At 44.1% G+C, this 18563-nt stretch overlaps 1 protein-coding gene across 1 annotated transcript in view; it reads right to left on the bottom strand.

The window, feature by feature from the left end:
- Nucleotides 1–18563, bottom strand: part of LOC124596016 (formin-like protein 20) — a 45776-nt gene that overhangs the window by 11877 nt on the left and 15336 nt on the right. The window contains exons 2-3 of the mRNA XM_047134970.1: nucleotides 3061–3293; nucleotides 1388–1540 (exon numbers count right to left, since the gene is read on the bottom strand). Of these exons, the coding sequence (XP_046990926.1) occupies nucleotides 1388–1540; nucleotides 3061–3293 (386 nt within the window). The remainder of the gene's footprint in view (nucleotides 1–1387; nucleotides 1541–3060; nucleotides 3294–18563) is intronic.

The raw sequence follows: 18563 nt of genomic DNA, 5'->3' as shown, positions 1-18563 counted from the left end.
GAAATATCAAGAAAGAATCACCACAAAATATTCATAAACTGAAAAAACAGGACATAAACATTAAAAAATGGTTACTCAATTGTATGTCCATTCACAAAACTTCACCCCTGCATTATTTTCATGCATCCTGTTGTCTAATATTGATTAGCATAATTAAAGGTGAACTTAATGTGTTTAGAAAGCTATATCTTTTGGGTTGTTTCGGTAAGACGGAATTAGATGAATGTAGGAGCATCTCCCAAAACCACCTTCATATTCTCCGGTAAAATCGCCTTTTAATGGCTTTGGATTGAAGCAACGCAGTCCTCATCTCCTCAGTTTGATACGTCATGTGCAACCTTGTCAACTAAACTGCACGATTCGTCACTATGACTGTAAGTTTCTCTGTGTCACACACCTTAGGGTTTGACAAGCTCCCAATAAGAATGTGACAAGATGCGTAGGTAACCGATCTGAGATACACAACCTGTGTCAGACTGTTACGTAATATTATTTTCCCTTAGCTAGACTTCAAAATAATAACTTACCACTGTCAACATAGACTCACTCATAAGTTAAAAGTGTAAAGGAAACTATCAACAATAGTTTTCTGTGACCGAAATTCTGCGAAATGCAGACAATTAAAATCAGTCTCACGTACAATGATTATAAATCTGTTAAATCTGTGTAGGTGTTCCGCCCATAAAGGTCATGTTTTCAAGACCAAGTGTGAAATACTTACAGTATGAACAATGTCTCATCCCAAAACTTCCGAAGAAAATCTTTATGATTTTTCTTTGACGAACAAACAACAGTCACGACTGCTACCCTATTTGACTAATTTAATTATTACAGTGAATTGCAATTTCAGCATCGTTACATTCGGAGGAAACCTTGTGCGTGTGATTCTTCTCTTCCGCCTTAATACTCATCTGTACTAAGAGACGTCGCTTATCTCAACACACACAGACTAAGCAGCAATGTGTTAAATGTCTCCTACTTCATTAAATTCCATCCATGAGTTTAGTAAAGACAGATTGCAAATATTTTCAGTTTCAGATTAAGTCACAAGTGAAGAAATTACCGTAGTTACAAAGACAGAGGAATAATGTCGTGAGAAGAATGAAGACAACAATAATGACAGCGACACATCGATCTACAAGCTATGTATAGTTAATCAACATATTCCGGATAGTAGGTAGATAGAAGATCTTGTAAATGTAACGAGTACAGGGTGGGCAAAATAAAACTGCTTGAGAAAATATTTCACGCGCCTTAAGGTAGACAGTCCAACTTACATCATCCGCGCGTGGGACAGATGATGTAAGTTGGTTTCCCTATCTTAAGGTAAGTGAAATATTTTCTGAGACAGTTGTCTTTCGCCCACCTTGCATATGAGATAGCTCACCTGTTGGCGCCGTATTCCACGACTCGCACCTTGCCGTTGTCGTCGACGTAGCCGTACTTGCCCATTACCTCGCCTGTCGTCAGTTTGGTCTCAATCTTAAAGGAGCCGTCGGCTCCCTCGTAACCGTACGTGTATGAACCATCCTCGTTGTGCCTGAAAAGTTATAGTAAGCTGTCTCTATAGATGTATGTTTACGGCTTTACTTAACTAATATTCGACTTTGTAAAGTGATGCAGTATATTTACAACCCACTAATAAAATGAAGGCCAACACTACGGGGACAACGAAGAGGGAAAAATAGGAATGGAAAACCAAAAGAGAAGTAACTGATTAAAGAGAATGTACGGTAGGGTCACAGTCCTTCTCCTCTGCTCTTCAACTTTTATACTGAAGAAGTAGTGAAGGAAATAAAAGGAATTTTCGGATACGGTTTAAAATTCAGGGTGAAATGGTATCAATAATAAGATACGCTGATTACGTATCTATTCTTAGTCTTATCTTTAGTAAGTAGAGAAAACACAGACACTGTCGAATGCAGTGGACAGAATTTGACCACATAATATGGATTGAGAGGAAACCGAAGAAAAAGTATTGAAAAACAGTGAAAATGAAACTATCGATAATTGTAACATAATACTGGGGACTCTGTAGCGAGCGAAGTGAAGGAATTCCACTACTGCACCTTGGAAGGAAACTAAATCGTGACGAACGAAGAAAGGAGAATATAATAAGCAGGTTAGTATAGGCAAAACAATCTATCAGCATATTAAATAGGGTTCATCTCGACAAAGAAATTTGTGTGAATTTACGTCTGGATGACAGCTTTTTAGGGAAGTGAATCATTAACCGTGGGAAATCTGGGAAAGAAGAGGTTTGAGAAGTTTGAGGTGTGGTGTTACAGCAGGATGATGAAAAGTGGGCTTATAAGCAATAAGAAAATGGAAGCTTCCAGGCAGATTAAAACTATGTGCCGGACCAAGACTCGAACTCGGGACCCCTGCCTTTAGCGGGCAAGTGCTCTACCATCTGAGCTACCCAAGCACGACTCACGGCCCGCCCTCACAGGTTCACTTCTGCCAGTACCTGGCCTCCTACCTTCCAAACCTTACAGAAGCTCTCCTGCGAACCTTGCAGGACTAGCACTCCTGAAAGAAAGGATATTGCGGAGACATGGCTTAGCCACAGCCTGGGGGATGTTTCCCGAATGAGTCTCGGTCCGGCACACAGTTTTAATCTGCCAGGAAGTTTCATATCAGCGCACACACCGCTGCAGTGTGAAAATCTCATTCTGTAATAACAAAGTTCTCCACAAAATCGGCGGCGAAGGGAAAATTGATTATAGGAAGGGATGGGATGACAGGACGTAGGTAAGGCATCAGAGAATGGCTTCAGTGGTATTAGGGGCATCGATTGAGGAAGAAAATTGTAGGTGAAGACAGAATTTGGAATGTGTACAACAAGTAAGTGAGGACGCTCGGTGTAGGTGCAAGTCCGAGACAAAGAAATTTGTAGAGATCAGGAGGAAGGGTGATAACTCACACATATGGGAAAAAGATAATTGTCATGTAAAGTGTCAAATGGTCAGGCTTGACAGGGATGCTGGGAAGATGATATTAAAGCTATATGTGCCTTCAGAGAGCGGCAGAGCGCCTCCCTTTGACTGGAGTGTGTACCTGTTGATCTGCTTGAGGATGGGCACTGGCGTGGGGCGCGCGGCGTTGGCGGCCGAGCTAGAGAAGGAGGAGCGCACCGGCGAGGACTGCTGAGGCGGCCGGCTGTACGAGCGCTGCGGGGGCGGCGGGGGTGGCGCGGGCCGGCTGGGGGCCGGCTCCTGGTAGTCCTGGTAGTCGCTGTCCAGGTAGTTGCCGTTGTACTGCGCCAGCGACGCCGTCGCCAGCAACAGCACCTGCAACGCAACCGATTGCTTGTCACTCCTCTGGCACGCACACTGCGACTGACAGCTGGAAGGCTGATTAACGGGCCTTGAACGTAGTTATTCCACTACCATGTCAATGCTGACTTGTGCGCATTATCAAAATGAGAAAAGTTAATGCTCAATTCATCCCAAACCCAAGCGCTCCAAGATGGTCACTATAGATCATTTCGGGTATTCCTATCGCTTTTGACCCTAAATGGAACCGATAGATTTGTATGCCTCTACAAAGCGTCTAGGAGTAATAACAGACGAAAACCTAAATTGAGCTGCGCACTACACTACAGTTTCCAAGCAGGCATTAACATACACTACTGGCCATTGAAATTGCTACATCAAGAAGAAATGCAGATGATAAACGGGTATTCATTGGACCAAATATATTATACTAGAACTGACACGTGATTACATTTTCACGCAATTTGGGTGCATAGATCCTGAGAAATCTGCACCCAGAACACCCACCTCTGGCCGTAATAACGGCCTTGATACGCTTGGGAATTGAGTCCAACACAGCTTGGATGGCGTGTACAGGCACAACTGCCCATGCAGCTTCAACACGATACCACAGTTCATCACGAGTAGTGACTGGCGTATTGTGACGAGCCAGTTGCTCGTCCACCATTGATCAGACGGTTTCAATTGGTGAGAGATCTGGAGAATGTGCTGGCCAGGGCAGCAGTCGAACATTTTTTGTATCCAGAAAGGGCCGTACAGGACCTGCAACATGCGGTCGTGCATTATCCTGCTGAAATGTAGGGTTTCGCAGGGATCGAATGCAGGGTAAAGCTACGTATCGTAACGCATCTGAAATGTAACGTCCACTATTCAAAGTGCCGTTAGTGCGAACAAGAGGTGACCGAGACGTGCAACCAATGGCACCCCATACCATCACGCCGGGTGATACGCCAGTATGGCGATGACAAATACACGCTTCCAATGTGCGTTTACCGCGATGGTGCCAAACACGGATGCGGCCATCGTGATGCTGTGAACAGAACCTGGATTCATGAGAAAAAGTGATGTTTTGCCATTCGTGCATCCAGTTCGTCGTTGAGTACACCATCGTAGGCGCTCCTGTCTGTGATGCAGTGTCAAGGGTAACCACAGCCATGGTCTCCGAGTTAATAGTCCATGCTGCTGGAAATGTCGTCTAATTGTTCGTGCAAATGGTTGTTGTTTTGCAAACGTCCCCATCTGTTGACTCAGGGATCGAGACGTGGCTGCACTATCCATTACAACCATGCGGATAAAATGCCTGTCATGTCGACTGCTAGTGATACGAGGCCGTTGGGATCCAGCACGGCGTTCTGTATTACCCTCCTGAGCCCACCGATCCCATATTCTGCTAACAGTCATTGGATCTCGACCAACGCGAGCAGCAATGTCGCGATACGATAAACCGCAATCGCGATAGGCTACAATCCGACCTTTATCAGAGTCGGAAACGTGATGGTATGCATTTCTCCTCCTTACACGAGGCATCACAACAAAGTTTCACCAGGAAATGCCGGTCAACTGCTGTTTGTGTATGAGAAATCGGTTGGAAAGTTTCCTCATGTCAACACTTTGTAGGTGTCGCCACCGGCACCAACTTTGTGTGAATGCTCTGAAAAGCTAATCATTTGCATATCATAGCATCTTCTTCCTGTCGGTTGAATTTTGCGTCTGTAGCACGTCATCTTCGTGGTGTAGCAATTTTAATTGCCAGTAGTTTATCTTCATACTCTACAAAAACATAAAAAAATGATCATTCCCTTTGATTTTATAAAGAGACTTGTGGAAACACATGTACTTTCAGTTGTTGGTTACAGCGATGTTATCACACAGCATTAACACTCTCTTCCTTTGGGGCAAAATCCTTTCTGTGCCATGGGGAGAGCAAAACAGTCTTGGTTATGCTGTTGAAATTACTGTTTCTTTATTCATCAATGACTTCCGTTTCGCCTAACTCAAGTCATCTTCAGACTGACCAGTGCGTAGGTTGTCGCAGGACGTAGAACGTCGCTTGCAGCATGTTTATCATTTGAAAGACTGTACAGGCCTGTTCCTGCCTTGTATTCACTAGACCACGCTACGCGTCCCGTCAAGGTTATCGGACGTTAAGCTTCTAACAAATAAAGAAAGCATATATTTACTTCGACTATTTTCTTTGCACATGACAAGGGCAATTTATTTTTGCGGATGTTGTATCATCAGTATCCATAACTTGCTTATCAACATTAGTCGGCCAATCTAAAGACGCGTTGAAGTGGGTGAAACACGTGTCATTGATGAATAAACATATAGTAATTTCAACATCGTAACTATGACTGTTTTTTTCTCCTCATTCTACCAACTGGTTGCTGTATCACCATGCCATTGAGTGGAAAACCTTTCTCTGCTCTTTCTATCACTCAACAACTTGTATCTCATTCATCGTAGCGAGAACCCTATTCTGGAACGATCTGCCTCACTTCGTCAAAGAACTAAATGACATCTCCACCTTCGAAAGAGAGTTAATGGCATATACACTAAAACAATAACAGTTAACCTTTACAACGTAGCGTTATGTCCCATCGCGCCTTCCTCTTTTCCCTAATTCGCTAGCTGGTGCTCTCTATTTCAATTACTCTCGCTCATATCTCACTTCCTTACAGCTGTAAATACATTATGTATCTGTTACTGTCACTATTGTTATTATTCTTGTTAGCAGCAGCAGAAGTAATAAAATCGCTTCCATTATTTGCGTTAGGTCTTAGTCAGTACTATCACTCCAAATAGCGTTAAATAAATACATATCTTGTTTCAAATGGTTGTCGTTTCATTACTGTCTATTATATGATAATTATTATCATTAACTACTAGCGAATGTATTGCGTGTAAGAAACTCTTGTCCATTGTAAGGGAGGGCCTTGTGAACATTGCATCATCGGGTTAAATAACGAAATTAATGTCCTCAAGTTCCTTTGAATGTATGTATCTATAGAAAGTTATTTCCCCAGATCTGAAAAAGAAATCAACAACGTGTAGCTATAGGAAAATGGGTACTTATGAGAACTGTAATAACCATGGCTGTATCAACTATTTTGCACGGTGGGAAAATGATCGTAAAGGAAATAACAGTGACGAAAAACCGAAAGTACTTACGAAGGATTTCGCAAATCTCTTACTGTACAATTGAAGCCGATATCAGTTTACTTGTGCTTGTTTCCAACAATCACTTTAAATCACGTTTATTCCTAATTTCATTACTGTTGCTGTTGGAGCTAATTTTTATAGTTTCAAGTATGAAATGTGCACTTGCTCTGGAACACACAAGGGTAAAAACTTGTATTTCTGAGAAAAGAGATACCTTCTACCCTGGTAAGCTCTACTTTCACTTGTTTTTCGTACAGTAACACGTTTCAGAATTGAGTATTGTTTATTCACGTGAACGGCCTTCACGAGGACATAGCTAGACGTAGATAAAAATGTAATGTCACGACGTGCAGGCAGTTGAAGGTATAGATTTCCCGCAGTATAGGAATGATGAATGGGTTGCATGCACCGCAGGGGAAATTTGTGCTGCCTCAGAACGTCCTGGTTTCCTACGAGACTGACATCTGTAGAAGGAACTGTACCGTTACGATATGAGAAGTTTCATCAAAATCTGTCAGAAACGCGACACTCTTTGCTGAAATTTCTTCTGTCGGTCCTACCTGCTAAGAGTCTCAGGCTGATGGACAAGGTTCAAGAATCGGTGCAACAGCCTGCCTGTAAACCACTTTTTTAGTGGATGAATTATTAAATTTCCTTGAGATTGTACCTATGAATCTCATCTGCTTTTCCTATTATTTGTTTTATTTGGTGATTCCACTTAAGGCCGCTCTGGATAGATACTTTATGATGGATGATGTTTCCAGTAATTTATCATCTATAGTGTAGTTGCATGGTAGCGGATTTCTTTTCCTCTGTATCCTCAAAATGTTACATTTACATATGTTACAGCTTCGAATTTTTTACCCATGGACTAACGAAAGAGTCAAAACCATCTGTTTTCCTTGTTCAGATTATTTACCCATGGTCTAACGAAACAGTCAAAACCAAGTGTTTTCCTTTTATTATTTTGTGGGGCTGTAACCAAGGTAATATTGAAAAGGTTTCAAATTATGTTAAAAGCTTGTTGGAAGCAGCTATCTGCTCTTATTATCAAAGACAGGATGAGTATAATCTGACTAGTTTGCACTCTGTTTCAAGAAAAGCTAGTTTTTCAGGCTCCTTTGTGATTATGACGGCATATCTCCTGCACTAATGTGTCAAACTGTGATATAATTTTGTAGGTCCATTCAGCGGCATGTGTGGACACTACCTGGAAAATGTGTTGCGAATAGAGTTGGTACTAAAGAAGTAATAAACTAAAGCGTCATACTTGATGCTGAAGTTTTAGTACTGGAAATGTAGTAAGCGCTAAACATTTTTACTTTTATTATTTTGAGGAGAGTGTCAGCGAGAACACGTTTTGAAAAATGTGGAATTTATATGTAAAGTTTTTTGGAAGTCGCTATGTGTTATCATTATCATTATCGTTATATGAATGCATCATGGGAATTTGAGCGCCGTAAGCTATGCAGCCTTACGACATGTACTTGGTGTTTACAAAAGAAGTGTCGAATGTTTTGATAGGTGGTAGATGGTTCAAATGGCTCTGAGCACTATGGGACTCAACTGCTGAGGTCATTAGTCCCCTAGAACGTAGAACTAGTTAAACCTAACTAACCTAAGGACATCACAAACATCCATGCCCGAGGCAGGATTCGAACCTGCGACCGTAGCGGTCTTGCGGTTCCAGACTGCAGCGCCTTTAACCGCACGGCCACTTCGGCCGGCGATAGGTGGTAGACCCTTCCGAAAAAGAAAAAAATGTCTAGTACACATGGGCTCTAAAATGCATACCTTAAGAGATTTGAGCAGTTACTCACCTTCGAAACTGTAAAATGCGTATCTTCGGTTCAACAAGTGAACACATCTCTTAACGTATGCATTTTAGAGCCTGTGTTCGCTAGAGTTCTGTCTTGTTGTTTTAGTGGGTGCTACCATCCCGCAAAATATTCGTCACTTCTTTTTAACAGCCAGAGTACACAGTTTCTATCTTTACTACTGTTCTTATTGTGTTAAACCTTTAAGGTAAGGTTATACCTTTTAATGATAAGACTATGACAGCATAATTTCGGTTTGTTATTACACTGAAGAGCCAAAGAAACTGGTACGCCTCCCTAATATCGTGTAGGACCCCCGCGACTACGCATAAGTGCCGCAGGACGACGTGGCAGCTCATTGCAAAGCATCCCAGAGAAGTTCAATAATGTTCATGTCTGGGGAGTTCGGAAGCCAGCGGAAGTGTTTAAACTCAGAAGGGTGTTCCTGCACGTGTGGGGTGCCGTGTTGTCCTGAAGGAATCACCCAAGTCCGACGGAATGTACAATGGACATGAATTGATGGAGGTGATCAGACAGGATACGTACGTGTCACCTGTCAGAGTCGTATATAGACATATCAGCGGTCCTAAACACTCCGACTGCACACGCCCCACACCATTACAGAGTGTCCATGAGCTTGAACAGTCTCCTGTTGACAAGCAGGGTCCATGGATTCATGAGGTTGTCTGTACACCCGTACTCGTCCATCCGATCCATACAATTTGGGACGAAATTCGTCCGACCAGGCAACATGTTTCCGGTCAGCAACAGTCCAGCAGGTGTTTACGGGCCTAGGTGAGGCCTAAAGCTTTGTGTCGTGCAGTTATCAAGGGTACGCGAGCGGTCCTTCGGCTCCGAAAGCCCATATCGATGATGTGTCGTTTAATGTTTCGCAGGCTGACACTTATCAATGGCCCGAATTGAATCTGCAGCTATTTGCGGATGGTTTGCTCTTCTGTTACGCTGAACGATTCTCTTCAGTCGTCGTTGGTCTGATTCTTGCAGGATCTTTTTCCGGCCGCAGCGATGTCGGAGATTTGATTGTTTACCGGATTCCCGATATTCACGGTACTCTGGTGAAATGGACGTACGGGAAAATCTCCAGTTCATCGCTACCACGGAGATGCTTTGTCCCATCTCTCGTGCGCGGACTATAACACCATGTTCAAACCAACTTAAATCTTGATAACATGCCGTTGTAGCAGCAGTAACTGATGTAACAAGTGCGTCAGACACTTGTCTTATATAGGCGTTCCTGCCTGCAGTGCCGTATTCTGCCTATTTTCATATTTCTGTATTTGAATACGCATGACTATACTAGTTTCTCTGGTAGCTCAGCGTATTTGAAACACGTGCAGTGAAAATGAAACTTCTACATCTACATCTAAATCTATATTTATGCTCTGCAAGCCACCCAACGGTGTGTGGTGGAGGGCACTTAACGTGCCACTGTCATTACCCCCCTTTCCTGTTCCAGTCGCGTATCGTCCGCGGGAAGAACGATTGCCGGAAAGCCTCCGTGCGTGCTCGAATCTCTCTAATTTTACATTCGTGATATCCTCGGGAGTTATAAATAGGGGGAAGCAATATATTCGATACCTCATCCAGAAACGCACCCTCTCGAAACCTGGACAGCAAGCTACACCACGATGCAGAGCACCTCTCTTGCAGAGTCTGCCACTTGAGTTGGCTAAACGTCTCCGTAACGCTATCACACTTACCAAATAACCTTGTGACGAAACGCGTCGCTCTTCTCTGGATCTTCTCTATCTCCTCTGTCAACCCGACCTGGTACGGATCCCACACTGATGAGAAATACTCAAGTATAGGTCGAACGAGTGTTTTGTAAGCCACCTCCTTTGTTGAAGGACTACATTTTCTAAGGACTCTCCCAATGATTCTCAACCTGGTACCTACCTTATCAACAATTAATTTTATATGATCATTCCACTTCAAATCGTTCCGTACGCACTCCAAGATATTTTACAGAAGTAAAAACGTTAGTTGGGCAAGCTGCGAGAGACAGAGTGGCTTTTATGTTTGTGTAGACATCTGTTCAGTGCCTGTGTTATTAAATACGTGACACGCCGCAGGTTTTTGAGAGTGCCATCTTCAATCAGCTCGGTCGGCAGCGAAAGTAGCTGGCAGAGCGAAACTGAACGCGTTCCGCCAGCGCCAGCGGCAGCCGCGCCCGCACGCCGTCATCCTTGGTGGCGGACAGCGGACTGCCACAATTGCTGTCCGGCTGGCCTCTAACGGGACCGGCACCGGTCTCGACGGCCTTGGGGCCTCCGTGGTCGCCGCGCCCCGCCTCGCCTAGCCTGCCGGGCGTCAAGGGCCGGCGGCGGCGTAACCAGCGGCAAGTTGCAACTTCCAGTTAGAGTACTCGTTAACCACAGCGCGTATTTACTCTTCCTGCGCTTTTCACCTAGCTTACACGCAACAGAGTATTACAGCCGCGATTACACTACTGGGGATTAAAATTGCTAAGGGGTATTCATTGGACAAATACATAATACTAGAACTGACTTGTGATTACATTTTCACGCAATTTGGGTGCATAGATGCTGAGAAATCAGTACCCAGAACAACCACCTATGGCCGTAATAGCGGCCTTGATACGCCTGGGCATTGAGACAAACAGAGCTTGGATGGCGTGTACAGGTATAGCTGCCCATGCAGCTTCAACACGATATCACAGTTCTTCAAGAGTAGTTCAAATGGCTCTGAGCGCTAAGGGACTTAACATCTTAGGTCATCAGTCCCCTAGAACTTAGAACTACTTAAACCTAACTAACCTAAGGACATCACACACATCCATGCCCGAGGCGACCGTAGCAGTCCCGCGGTTCCGTACTCCAGCACCTAGAACCACACGGCCACCGGAGCCGGCTCAAGAGTAGTGAATGCCGGATTGTGACGAGCCAGCTGCTTGGCCACCATTGACCAGACGTTTTCAATTGGTGAGAGATCTGGAGAATGTGCTGGCCAGGGCAGCAGTCGAACATTTTCTGTAGCCAAAAAGGCCCGTACAGGACCTGCAACATGCGGTCGTGCATTATCCTGTTGAAATGTAGGGTTTCGCAGGGATCGAATGAAGGGTAGAGCCACGGGTCGTAACAAATCTGAAATGTAACGTCCACTGTTCGAAGAGCCATCAATGCGAACAAGAGGTGACCGAGACGTATAACCAATGGCACCCCATACCATCACGCCGGGTGATACCCCAGCGTGGCGATGACGAATACACGCTTCCGATGTGCGTTCAGCGCGATGTCGGCAAATACGAATACGACCATCATGATGCTGTAAATAGAACCTGCATTCATCCAAAAAAATGACGTTTAGCCATTCGTACACCCAGGTTCGTCGTTGAGTACACCATCGCAGGCGCTGCTGTCTGTGATGCAGCGTCAAGGGTAGCCGCAGCCACGGTCTCCGAGCTGATAGTCCATGCTGCTGCAAACGCCGTCGAACTGTTTGTGCAGATGGTTGTTGTCTTGCAAACGTCCCCTTCTGTTGACTCAGGGATCGAGACGTGGCTGCACGACCCATTACAGCCATGCGGCTAAGGTGCCTGTCATTTCGACTGCTAGTGATAGGAGGCCGTTGGGATCCAGCACGGCGTTCCGTATTATCCTCCTGAACCCACCGATTCCATATTCTACTAACCGTCATCGGATCTCGACCAACGCGAGCAGCAATGTCGCGATACGATAAACCACAATCGCAATAGGCTACTAATCCTACTTTTATCAAAGTCGGAAACGTGATGGTACGCATTTCTCCTCCTTACACGAGGCATCACAACAACGTTTCACCCGACAACGCCGGTCAACTGCTGTTTGTGTATCAGAATTCGGTTGGAAACTTTCATCATGTCAGCACGTTGTAGGTGTCGCCACCGGCGCCAACCTTGTATGAATATTCTGAAAAGCTAATCATTTGCATATCATAGCATATTCTTCCTGTCGGTGTAGCAATTTTAATGCTCAGTAGTGTAAAAGATGGTCGCCGCGCGAGCCTCAGTAGGAAGAAACTAATATTAATCAGTATACCTCCTGTTGTCAACTGGATGAATAGCTCATTATTCAACTGCACTCATATTTCTTTTACCAATGTGCGAGGGGCGTTCAATAAGTAATGCATAAAACTTTTTCGCGACCAATTTTGGTTGAAAAAAATGCGGAATTTATTGTGGGACATCATGGTATTCCTGCTTCAGACCCGATAGTGTCATGAACTTCCGATAATCGGCGGCACCATACGTGGCCTTCAATATGGGGCCCGTAACGGAGGTGCGACCCAAGCAGGTAGCTGTCACTGAAACGCTTTTGGCGGGAAAACAGAGAGTGCATATATTAACAGGTGCTTGCAGAAATCTTTAGAGACCTGGTAGTGAACAAAAGCACGGTGAGTAGTTGGGCGAAGCGTCTGTCATCATCGCAACAAGGTCGCCTAAACCCGTCCGATCTCCATCGTGACGGCCGGCCGCGCACAGTTGTGACTCCTGCCATGATGGAATGTGCGGACACTCTCATTCGAGGCGATTGATGGAACACAATCAAACACCTCGCTGCACAGCTTGGCGTCTCTGTTGACAGTGTTGACACACTTGTCCACTAGTTGGGGTACGCAATGATGTGTGACCGCTAGGTTCCTCGCCTTCTAATAGAAGAGCAGAAAGCGCAACAAAAGACCATCTGTGCGGAAGTGCTTGCACATTTCGAGGCTGATCGTGGCAGGTTTTCGCCTAATATCGTCACAGGCAATGAAACATGGGTTCATGCCATCGGGTGGCCTACAACTACTCTCTTCCGAAGAAAAAGTTGAAAAATGTATAACTCAGCCGGTCTTCTGGGACCTTGAAGTGGTTATCCTGTTTGATTTCTTCACTCATGGTGGAACGATCAACTCGGAAGTGTATTGAAGAAACTTCAGCGTATCCGTCGCCATAAAATTGACAACGCAAGGCCTCACAAAAGTCTGCACACCTGGGAGGATCTCACATAACTTCTTTTTATTGTTCTCCCTCACCCACCCTACAGGCTGGGTCTCGCACCTTCCACCTTCTATCTGTCTGGCCCAATGAACGATGCACTCTGCGGGAAGCAGTATGCAGATGATTGGTGTGTGTGTGTGTGTGTGGGCGGGGGGGGGGGGGGGGGGGGGAGGAGGGTTATCGATGCAGCTCATCGTCGGCTCAGACGTCGACTAGTAGAGTGATACCGCGTGGGAATCCAGGCCCTCTCAGGTAAGTGGCGTAATGCGGTCGCATTGAACGGAGATGATGTTGAAAAATGTGGTTTAGTAGACAAGAGGATGGGGAATAATATGCTGTATTGGAATGTCGAATAAGACCAGCCTGCTTTCAGAAAAAAATGTGTTGCGTAACTTATTGAACGACCCTCATATATATAGAGTGATTTTGCTGAACGGGGACTAGCTGCAAGAAATGATCCCTGAGCGCAAAAGATGTGACAGGCACATGGCTAGAAATGCTTTCAACGCATGTGTACTCTCTTGAAGAGGGAGATAAATGTTTGGCTTTGTAGGTCTCAACGGAAGTACACATGAAAACACACCAGACAGCTGAGATTGTTATGTGTCTACTAGCGTTTTAGTTCCACACTCTAGAGGATAGTGAACTGGAGCATCATAATGTAGTAACCAAATTACCCTTCATACCACCAAAACAACATCTTCCAGCTAGTGAGACAGAGTTTACCGCAGGAAGTGCAGATATGCCTCGCCTATGAGACGTTGTGGAAGGATGACTGCGGATGACTGCACCCGTAATACGATACGCCCCAACATTGAGGTTGAAGGGGCGCAGATGGATCGCTGACACCATGCTATGGGGACTCCTTGGTCCACAATTCGGTGCAGTGAAGGTTCACGATGCCACCCTTACTAAAGATAGCCTCATCTGTCAACATTAATGCATGACAGCAATCCCAGCAGCACGGTGCCATGTGCGACGAACCAGAGACAAGCAAGCAGAGGGAAGTCCGTAGGTAATAACCTCTGGAGGTGTTGTGTGTGATAAGGATAGCGGCAGTCATGAAGAACGTTCTATACTGATGAGTGGCTTACCACATCTTGGCGGACCACCTGCCTAGTGCTCACACTGGGGCCACTGTCGAAGATGTTTTATCTCCACTTCCGAGTCGGTGTATCTCCCTTGGAACATACTTATGGCCATATGTGGCGAGGTTGGCCCTCCAAGAGTGCCGGTACAGAGTACACAAAGGGTTATCGAAGAATTTAACAATTAACTCGGAGAGGTATGTGAGTTCTCCTACAACTAGTGCTCATATCTTCAGCGTACTAGAAGAAGTTCTTCCCTCAGACAGCGACTGTAATCGGACGCTGTTGTCACAGTGTCGTTTTTGCACTGTAATTTTGCATAAGCAGTTCATTATCGAACAGACGTCTGTCTGTAAGGTAGTTTATGCGACAGCACTGCTGTTCATTCTCACAGCTACCGTCTACAGCTACACAGATCGCTCATCTTCTACAATAGTGTTCTTGAGTCTTCTCGCAGCTACAGTACTTCTCAACGGTATTGTAGGATCTCAAAACTGGACGAGTTTGTAACAAAACTTTCTAAAGCCAATATCGCGTAAATAGTTCTTTATTTTCAACAACGAGTTTCGATAGGCTTTTCCGTCATCTTCAGGTCTTCCAAATTTTTGTTAACAAACGTGTTCATTATATGTTGGAACCTCACGCCAGATTGTCATGTTAATGGCTAAAATGTAACAACTAACCACTAACATGACAATTTTGGCACTTTGAACCTCAATTTCTCTGAAACGCTTGAGATGCGTGTCGTGCTGAAGTAGCATCTGGTACATCCGTGTATATATTAAAATCACTTACAAGAGCAAAGCTATAAATCGTTGTAGAAAATGCTAATGTTACGCTGACAGGAAGTATGGTGTTGTTGACTGGCATACGTTGAGGGGCAGGTTCAACCACTTGATCGGTTTTCCTCCACCGCGTGCAGTGGCTGTAATGATGATTAGATAAAGTAGAGAGTGAAACCCAGTGCTAACATGTAGCCGACTCCTTTCCAATAGCACCAAAGGGACGTCAGGGCTTCGCTTAACGCATTCGATGGACGGATCCCCGTAACTAGCGTCTCATACACTCACTTCATGAAACACTACGGAGGGGTTTGTAATTTGATACTGGACGATGGCACGAGCTATGGTGATTAGAAACTTTCCGACGCCAATTTATTTCCCCTGCAAGGGAAATATTCGTGGTGAAAATTTCTTCCATCTCCAGGACTGGAACCGGCTACCTCTGAGTCCAACGTAACTACACCAGAGTTCGTTAGCGACGGCGGCTACTGAGGCTGGTATGCTACGGTAATGTCTTCAAGAAACGAGTTTTACTTTCGACTACTGTTTCCGATTATTTCGGAGTGGGACGATTCAGAATTCAGTGTTTGTTAAGTAAAGCCACTTAATAAAGTGTCAGAATCAATCAGTATCGAACTATGAAAATTGTTATAGCTCCAGTTTCTTGCCATGTCACTTAACGACTCGTCAACCATTTAACATTGACAGTGATGGGTATGAACCTGCTTCTAATCCTACTCCCTCCAAACTATGTATTATTAAGTATTGTTGATGGAGAATGCAACCAGCCACAGATACATATACAGGGTGTTAAGGGAACAAGTGTAGATAATCCTGTCATTAGTATCTTAGTGTGTACCCACTTCAGTGTGTTGCTTGTTTTATCTCTGCAGTCTTCTCATATACAAGTCACATAATTTACTACCTGATATGAAACTTCCTGACAGATTATAACTATGTGCCGGACCGAGACTCGAACTCGGGACCTTTGCCTTACGCAGGCAAGTGCTCTGGGTAGCTCAGTTGGCAGAGCACTTGCCCGCGAAAGGCAAAGGTCCCGGGTTCGAGTCTCGGTACGACACACAGTTTTAATCTGTCAGGAAGTTTCATATTAGCTCACACTCCGCTGCAGAGTGAAAATCTCATTCTACTACCGGCTGTTTTCTGCACAGTCATAATTGCACCACTACCTGGACTATGCCTGTCAGTATAGACTAAGGTTTCGTATCCACGTGCCCACACTTCAACTCCTGGCTAACTACCCAGAGGAAAATAAGCATTAATGGCTTGCTCTTTCCGCATGTACCTGGAGGTACTACACAACCTAAGAACATACTGCACCTAATAGCTATTATTAGTAATCTGCAAATGAAATAAATATTGATGTAATGTTGTTCATTACACTGTTCTCAGTGACCAATAAAAATTTCTGTACTTATACCCCTCACGCCTTGTAATTGTGGCTTGTTGCCTTTTCAATTAACAATTGCTAGTTTAATAACAGCCAATGAGTTCAATAAGATACAGCATTGATAAAAAAGCATACATATTTTATTTGTCGAGAGTCCGAGGGTGCAGTAAACTGCTACAGGGAATGTCACTATTACACGCCACATTTTTTTCAATTTCTGATGCATTCAAAGAGCACACAGTCACTTCCATATCCAACAATAAAACGCACGAAATCAATAAATGTAACTGATGTATTTCAGTGTGTTCTTGTCATTGAGCCACTAAAGATATGTTATATGAAAATTTCCTTGACCAGTATTTATTTTGATTTCAATGTTATCACGATGAATTTGTAAGTCACTATCAGGTGAGATGAAGTTTTGTATTTCAGTATCAGATTTACTGAAATTACTACTTTCCATCTTAGGCGGACATCAATATGATTGCTATTGTTCTGTGAAGTATTCATTTCACTGTAATAATAGGATAATTTAACATAATACACTACAGGCACTACAAAATTTTCAAAGAGAAAGCTTTATAACTGTCACGAGATCAGTTGTGATATCTAAAGTCAATTGACATTTACATGCATGTTTACAGATGACTCACGATGCTCGCCGCTCTAGATGCTTAGTAGATTAAAATAATGCATGAACATATAACATATTAAATTCGTGTTCTGATGAATGAAGACAATTTTATACTGTCGTAGACACGAAATACTATAACAGGGAAAATATGGACGAGAGCCACGAAACGGGAACTAATAGCTGGCATTCTCAACTCTCAGTAAATCACTTGGAAGAATGCTTCCACTACTCACTTATTTCTTGGCGGACATAGATGGAAAATGTCATCAAGTGATGGCACCTTCGGATAATAAGTTCAGTTTACGTACACTAGGAATAGGATCACCATTTAAACGTGGTGCAGAGATCGGTGTAATGGTTACACGTATTTACATTTATGAGTAACCAAAGCTCAAGAGGTGATAATTGTTTGTAAATGTGGGGAGAATAAGACACTTGATTATTTATTTAGTTTTTTCTTTGGTATGTTTACAGTGCCCAAAACATCATAACGTTAAATTCGTGTGGTTTAGGGGCAGCTGGCAATAAACAATGTGGCAGGGTTACCAAGGATATTCTAGTAACTCTCGATGCTAATCAGCGCTACCCGACAACCACGATGATAACTGGGATTTACATTTTTTATGAAATTGACCGTGATTGTTGTGGTGTCACCACCAGACACCACACTTGCTAGGTGGTAGCCTTTAAATCAGCCGCGGTCCGTTAGTATACGTCGGACCCGCGTGTCGCCACTATCAGTGATTGCAGACCGAGCGCCGCCACACGGCAGGTCTAATCTAGAGAGACTCCCTAGCACTCGCCCCAGTTGTACAGCCGACTTTGCTAGTGATGGTTCACTGATTACATACGCTCTGATTTGCAGAGACAACAGTTTAGCATAGCCTTCAGCTACGTCATTTGCTACGACCTAGCAAGGCGCCATATTCAGTTACTATAATCTGAACAGATAATATTGTGAATCATGTACCGTCAAGAGCGGCGTTCATCATTAATGGATTAAAGTTAAGTATCAAACTAATTACGTTCGCTTTCTGAATTCTAATCCCTTGTCATGTTACAGACCTCACGTCAGTATAGTTCTTCCCTTCTCACGCCAGCCTGCGTGAGCTAAAGCGCGTGTATTTCGGTCTCCATTAGGAACACGATGTTGGCTCTTTTGCCAACGCAACAATTGGCTACTGTCCCCGTATCTCAAATCACTCACTCCTCGATGGCAGATCCATAAGGATATGATAAAAAACTGTTATTGGCTGATGCTGGTTAAACAGAGAGATTAGTATTACGACAGTCATAGTCAGCATATGCCTACAAGCTTTAACTGCTTCGGTTGTGAAAGCCACTGTGTACAGGCGTAAGGAAGGTTTGTATTTGTGTGCGCAATAAACA

Source organism: Schistocerca americana, chromosome 2, assembly GCF_021461395.2.
Source record: "Schistocerca americana isolate TAMUIC-IGC-003095 chromosome 2, iqSchAmer2.1, whole genome shotgun sequence".
Taxonomy (NCBI): Eukaryota; Metazoa; Arthropoda; class Insecta; order Orthoptera; family Acrididae; genus Schistocerca; species Schistocerca americana.
The sequence above is the reverse complement of the archived record's forward strand: the minus strand, read 5'-3'. Positions and strand labels throughout refer to the sequence as shown.